Source organism: Morone saxatilis, unplaced genomic scaffold, assembly GCF_004916995.1.
Source record: "Morone saxatilis isolate NCDOM2014 unplaced genomic scaffold, NCSU_SB_2.0 Contig6, whole genome shotgun sequence".
In the NCBI taxonomy this organism is placed as follows: Eukaryota; Metazoa; Chordata; class Actinopteri; family Moronidae; genus Morone; species Morone saxatilis.
The window spans coordinates 12,684,960-12,691,164 of NW_023340206.1; the positions used below are offsets into that span (position 1 = coordinate 12,684,960).

The window sequence follows — 6,205 nt, forward strand, 5'->3', positions numbered from 1 at the left end:
GGCCTCTGGGTGGCGATGATGTAGTCTGGCCTCCCATTCTTGTAAACGAGCCTGGCGTTGGCCTGGACCCACTTCCAGCGGTTGTCCTTGGTGAGCAGCCTGAAGACGGTGAGGCCGCTCTCGCCCGTCTTTATCACTGGAATCACATACGACAACATTGGCTCCGTGTCACTGCTGTTTACCCTCTGTGCGCCCCGCAGTGTGCACACACTCACGCTGCATTTACTCAGCCGGGCATGCTGCTGTGACGGAGGCTACATGTTACAAGTCCTGTGTGCACACACTTCACATCACATCCCTCAGCTCCACAGCTCAGTGGTGTGTCTGTCTGTGTGGAACTGGGCACGAGTACAGACTCACGTTAGAGCAATTAGTGCCAAATGTCTGTACGTGAGAGCATAAGGGTGAAAGAGTTCGGTAGAGTTTAGAGAGAGAGAGAGAGAGAGAGAGCGGCTGCAGATCGTTTGAGTCACAGTGAGTCAGCACACAACGTAAAGAGGGGAACACGTGTAACCTGAGGAAACACCTGGTTGGGTTTGCTCTCCTAATTCAAGTACGCTGATCAACTTGACAGGATTATTATGTAACGTGAGATTTTTCAGTTTCAGAAACCCTAGTATGAAACTTTAAATATAGAATATTATAATATAATATGTTTTTATTGTCAAATGAAAAAGTAAGAAACAACAATAGGTGCACAGATTTGAGTCGTTGTTAGTCTGACCTACAGTCTACGTCCTCACAGTTTCACAGTTGGTGCTGCATATTTTTAGCAGTAAAAGCTCTGAGCTGCTGACCTTCACAAGGAACTGCAATATTTATGTCTGTGGACAAACTCTCCCCCTTGTCCTGAAGAAGCAGGGTCATGGTTAGAAAGTTAGGAACTGTATAGCTCACAGATTGTTCATTCTCCCTGAATGGTCCAACTGTAACAAGGATTAGAATTATTATTATTATCTGAAGGATTACTCCAACTGGGCCAAAATACTGAGTAATGTTACTTACATAAAAGGAAAAACAGTAAATTTACTCCTTCGTAACCACGGAGACTTCAGACCTTACTGATGTGTGTGCAACCTCTGGTCTTAATAATAATAATGATGATTCCAAACATTACGTCCCTGATCATAATGTTCAACAGTAAACTCTTTAAAATGATGTTATAATTATGTGGATTCAGTTTGTGTTTGTCTACCTGACTTCCCATCTGTGTGTGCATTAATGTGTAATGAACATGTATCTCTCTGTTTCCAAATGCATATGCATGTATTTCTGCTTCTATATGCATCACTACATCCAGTATGTGCCGTTGTGTGTGTGTGTGTGTCTGGTAGCAGTGCCATGAGGGCGCCATGGTTACGACTAACCGGGTCATCCGGTACACGAGCTAAGTAGGACACTTGACTCTCGCCCGGAGATTTCCTCAGTCAGTAGCAGACACACTCACCGTGTTGGTTTGCTTGTTTGTGTTTGTGTTACAAATGTAATGTTGAGCCCAACATGAGACCGGTCAGTACACTTTCATTGTGAACACACTGATCCTCGCTGGGTGCAGAGCAGCTGAAGCTTCGCTGCCTTGGCGGGGGTTGTGTTACCTTCTCCGCCCATATTTTCATCCCGGTCCTTCCTGTGGTTTGCACCAGTACCCTTCCTGTCTCTGTCGTGCTCCACTGACTCTGAAGTCACCTGTAAGCCGAGCAGACTACCAGCAGCTGTCACTTACTTCGGACGTGGTTTTCGGCGCAGTACAGCATGTCGGCAGCGTGGATGAACTGGTAACCAGAACCTCGAACTCTCAGCTCGGCCTCGGTGTAACCCAGAACAATTTTACCCCTGAAAATCCAGCAGATGCACACAACAATTACAAACTGAACTAAACAAACAAATAAACAACGCTTTGTGCGAACAGGACGTACTTTGCGTCACACGCCATGGGTGTGAAGTCCAGTTTGTGTTTGGTCCTGAAGATCATGTTCCTCGTCCTGATTTCCAGGATGGCGGGAGGCTGGAGCGGTGTGGCGATGGCAAACAGGGCGAGCTGAGGCGGGGGACTCGTCTCGCCGTCGCACTGCTTCTGGCTCTGACCGTGGAGGAACTTGAGTCGACCCTGGATGTTGAGCGCCTGAGAGGAAAGCACATGCAGATTTCATGACAACAGATCACGAAGAGGTTGATGTTTCCTTTCCCTCCTTCTGATTCTTCCTCCTTTCCCTCCGCAGCAGACGGGTGAGTGCTGTTTCTTCTCTCCCTGTCGAGAACCATTAGTCTTATTTATCCTGCTGGGTAGCGTCGACAGGAATACCACTTCAGCACACTGTAAACACACTGGGTACACTGGTGTCTCTCACTGGAAACCCTCCAGCTACGCTCCCTCTGGTCACATTAAAAGCATTTAATGTTTGATGGACCTGTTGTGGGCTTTCTGTGCTTTCTACAGGTTAGAATCACTGATGAGGAATATCCAGCCAGCCAAACCTTTCTTCTCTGATCCAACAGTTGAACTTTATTGAGGAGGAAGATTGTTGCCTAAGCAGTCACCAACTCTGCAACAAACGCCGTCTTTAAGCCGTAATATCTGTAATATCTGACAGGCAGACGTTAGAAGAGGCCAAACATCTGGAGCACTTTGTATTTCTTGTTTTCTGGGATTGTTTGGAGCCAGAAACTAATTACATGTAGACACTTAGCCTCAACATCGGCCTGTTTTCACTTCATTACACCATCCTTCTCATCTGTCTGACAGTGAAAAACACTTTGTTCACAAAGACTGAGTGAACTGTTGGATCAACAGCCATCAGGGAAGTGTTGCAACAACCTGAAAACACTTTCTCCTGCCTGCTCCTCTCACCCTGTGGCCTCTCGTGTGAGGACCCCCACCTCCTCCTCGGTTAGCTGTGGTTAATTGACCTTGGTGGGTTTAAGGGCCTGCAGCCGTGATGTCAGGAATCTAGCCCTGAATAGCAGGAGGGATTAAAAAAACAAAGCCATAGCGACCGGTAGACGGAAGCAGAGACCTGGCTTACTGCTCACGCAAACGCACTGGGATGGAGGACAGAGAGACGCAGGTTCGATCCCTTCACGAGAAGAAACAACACAAAAACATAACGAACCTTCTTTTACTGATGAAGAGGTGAGTCCCTGTACATGATTATTATTATTATTATGAATCAGTCTGTCTGTGATTAATTGTTTAGCCTGTTAAATGTCAGGACGACTGGTGCCTTGCTCATGGGCCACCCTGCCCCTGTTTTCCCAGCAGGTTTTAGGGATTTGCTCTGCCACTGAACCATCTGCAGCTAATGGTCAGTGGCCGGTCTGACTAAGCAAGTTCTCCCTCTGCTCTCGTCTCCTCTGGGCGGTGGGAGGATTAAGGCCCTTTTCCCCACGACCCCGAGGCTCTCTTAAGGCGGATTACAGGAGTGAATGGTAGCTTCTGATCCTTGAGGGACTCTGAGGTGGCACGCCATACTGCCAGCAGCAACAACAGGCCTGGAAACACCACAAACCTCAAATATAGATTCAGTTACCACTTTATTCTGGAATCAATAACTACCATTATAGTAAAAACCTGCTAATCTAAGTTGTGTTTCTCTTTCTTCCTATAAACTGTGTGTGTCTTTTGATCGGGCTGCTGCATTAAACCCAATGGAAATTTACCAGGAAGCCGGAGGAGTTGTCCAACAAACAGCGGAAGCGGCAGACGAAGCCTCTCTCCAGGAAGGAGGAGTTTTCAGGCGGAAGCTGGTCGGGGTTGTAGCTCACCAGGCAGGAGGAGGTCGACACCGAGTCTCCGTCTGTCGACACCAAACATCAGTTTATTTGTATTTTATCAGGATTTGTACGCAGATGATGAGATTGTGGAAAAACGTCAGCTGCTAAAAACAAACCTGACCTTGATGTGTTGTTTGTGTGGATCTTGTCAACTGGGACCTAATGCAAAATGACAAGAGTGTGTGTGTGTGTGTGTGTGCTGGTGAAAGCTACTGTGTGGGTTTGTTTTAGCTGCTGGTGTGTTTGTGTGTTTGTGTGTGCGCACTGTGTTAGTAAAGGTGTGTGTGTGTGCTGTAACATTTAGACCTCATCTCAGGAGGCTTCAGGTAAAGGTCACCTCTCCTCCGACCTCAGTTCAGACTCAGAAGGGCAAAAAGAAGCAAGGCTTTTAATCCAGCAGGCTTCTCAACACCACCTATATGTTTATAGTGTGTTCTAGTGAAAGCACCAGTGACTTACAGAGCTTTGTGTGAGGCCACGCCCGTTGTTATGTTTGCTGTTTTAATTCCTCGTCTATTCTGCAAAGTGAAGCCTGAAGCTGACCTGTTGAGGGATCCGTGGGGGGTCCGAGGCCAGCAGGGGGGTTGAGGGCCCAGTGCAGGTTGCTCCTGAACTCCTGCTGGTCTTCGGTGTGGATCAGCTCAAACACACTCTGGTGCATCACGTCGGTCTGACAGGAAAACATAGTTTGAGTCTGAATCCATCTTCTTAAACACAGAGTGGGAACAGTGAACCTGTTTTAATCCTAAAACACAAGTTAATGCAGATATTCAGTTAAAGCGGTTACCCTGAGGGGTGCGTTTGATTTCGTTTGCCTTGAAGTGGTGCCAAAAGAAATCAAGTGTCACAAAACATTTGATTCAAATAGCTGAAACAAAGCCAGAGACCTGCTGCGACCCTGATATCTGTCGTCCAGACCCAGCATGACCTGGCTGAGGACCAGACTGGGACCACCTTCCCAGTGTCGGCGAGGTCAAACTCGGGTCACCAAAAAGGAATTCTGACAGGCAGAAGTGTTACGTGAAATGCTTTTTCTTTTGTTCTCGTTAAGTGTGTTTGGGATCGTAAGGCTCCCTTACATCTCTTCTCTCATTCAAAAGTTGTAACCTGAAGAACACGAAAACTATTTAACCTTCGATATGAACTCATTCTGACCGAACTGGTTTCAGCTTTTACATGGAAATACCTGAAAGCTGCCCTCAAGCTTGTTATCGTTCTCCTTTTATATATTTTAGAGCTTTACTGTCTAACAGCTTTTGTACGACACTTTCAGATGTGATTTATGACCTTATATGTGTTGTTTTTGTCTAATTCAACTCTTCTCTCTGGCGTCTTCCTCAGTTGTGTCTTGTTTTATGGGTGTCACAACAGCTGCGTAGTGTTGTTTCCAAACGCCACTTCACCGCAGATTTGGGTTTGTTCGGTAAATGAGCGGTGACGCGCCTAAGGTGGACGGGAGGGGGGGGTGGCAAGATGTGTGTTTGTGCACAGTATGGTGATGTAGACCGACAGACAGACAGACAGACTTTGTGTAATCTGATAGTCACATTGTTCAACATGGACTGCGGGCAGTGGCGCTTTGTTGTGAAGCCAACTGAATTAAACCTCTCGCTCCATATGTGCGTTTGTTTCAGTCCTCAGGGCACGATGCGTTTCACTCGCTGCTCTCTGGAAGCTCGCCACGAATCAACTGTGCTCATTAACTCCACCTTCCTGCCTCTCAACAGTCAGAATCAGTGAAATAATACACAAACGTTAGTAAAAGCGGGGTTGAGGAAGGCCACTTGGAGGAGGAGGTTTCACCTGATGGAAGCCGAGGTATTCCTGGATGGTGTGAGAGCAGAAGAAGATGGTTCCCTCAGCGGTCACCACCAGGACGAAGCCGTTCAGGGCCTGCAGGGAGACAACACATCGTTTCTTTATAATGATTATAACTGCAGGTTTAAGACACTGAGTGTAGAATTCATTATATATATATAGTTGTACATGTTTTAATCATTTAATCATGTCAGCGTGGGACAAACGGAGAGAACTAAAAGCCGAGGAGGAGCCTCCTCCCTCGGGGCAGAAAGAGAGGAAGACGGGGAGGAGAGGCTGGAGCCGAGCGGACGTCAGTTCGGAGAGAAGTCATGGCGAAGAGGAGGAGGAGGAGGAGGAGGAGAAAGAGGTCACTACTGGATGACTAACACCTCCATCGTCGCTCCTCCTCGTCTTCCTCGAGCCTCGGGGCTCAGCGAGGAGGTGATGACACTGAGTGCCGACGCTGCAAAGAGTCCCGACGGCATTCTGATGAAGAGGAGGATGAAGAGGACCCACTAATACTCTCCTCATCCTCACAGCTGGGCTCAGACGGTTTTCTGTCATTCACATGGCTGCTGTTGGGTCCAAACCTTTGGAAGCTCTGTGAGTCCATCACCTGGTGCTCCTCTCTGCT

The 6,205-nt window shown here is 47.5% G+C and overlaps 1 protein-coding gene across 1 annotated transcript in view; it reads right to left on the reverse strand.

The window, feature by feature from the left end:
* The window catches only part of LOC118339687 (aryl hydrocarbon receptor-like), a 14,426-nt gene that overhangs the window by 6,784 nt on the left and 1,437 nt on the right, over positions 1-6,205 (reverse strand). Inside the window, exons 3-9 of the mRNA XM_035677386.1 lie at positions 5,961-6,057; positions 5,575-5,664; positions 4,315-4,441; positions 3,658-3,794; positions 1,917-2,122; positions 1,724-1,833; positions 1-136 (exon numbers count right to left, since the gene is read on the reverse strand). The exon at positions 1-136 is cut by the window's left edge and continues 2 nt beyond it. Coding sequence (XP_035533279.1) covers positions 1-136; positions 1,724-1,833; positions 1,917-2,122; positions 3,658-3,794; positions 4,315-4,441; positions 5,575-5,664; positions 5,961-6,057 — 903 coding nt within the window. The remainder of the gene's footprint in view (positions 137-1,723; positions 1,834-1,916; positions 2,123-3,657; positions 3,795-4,314; positions 4,442-5,574; positions 5,665-5,960; positions 6,058-6,205) is intronic.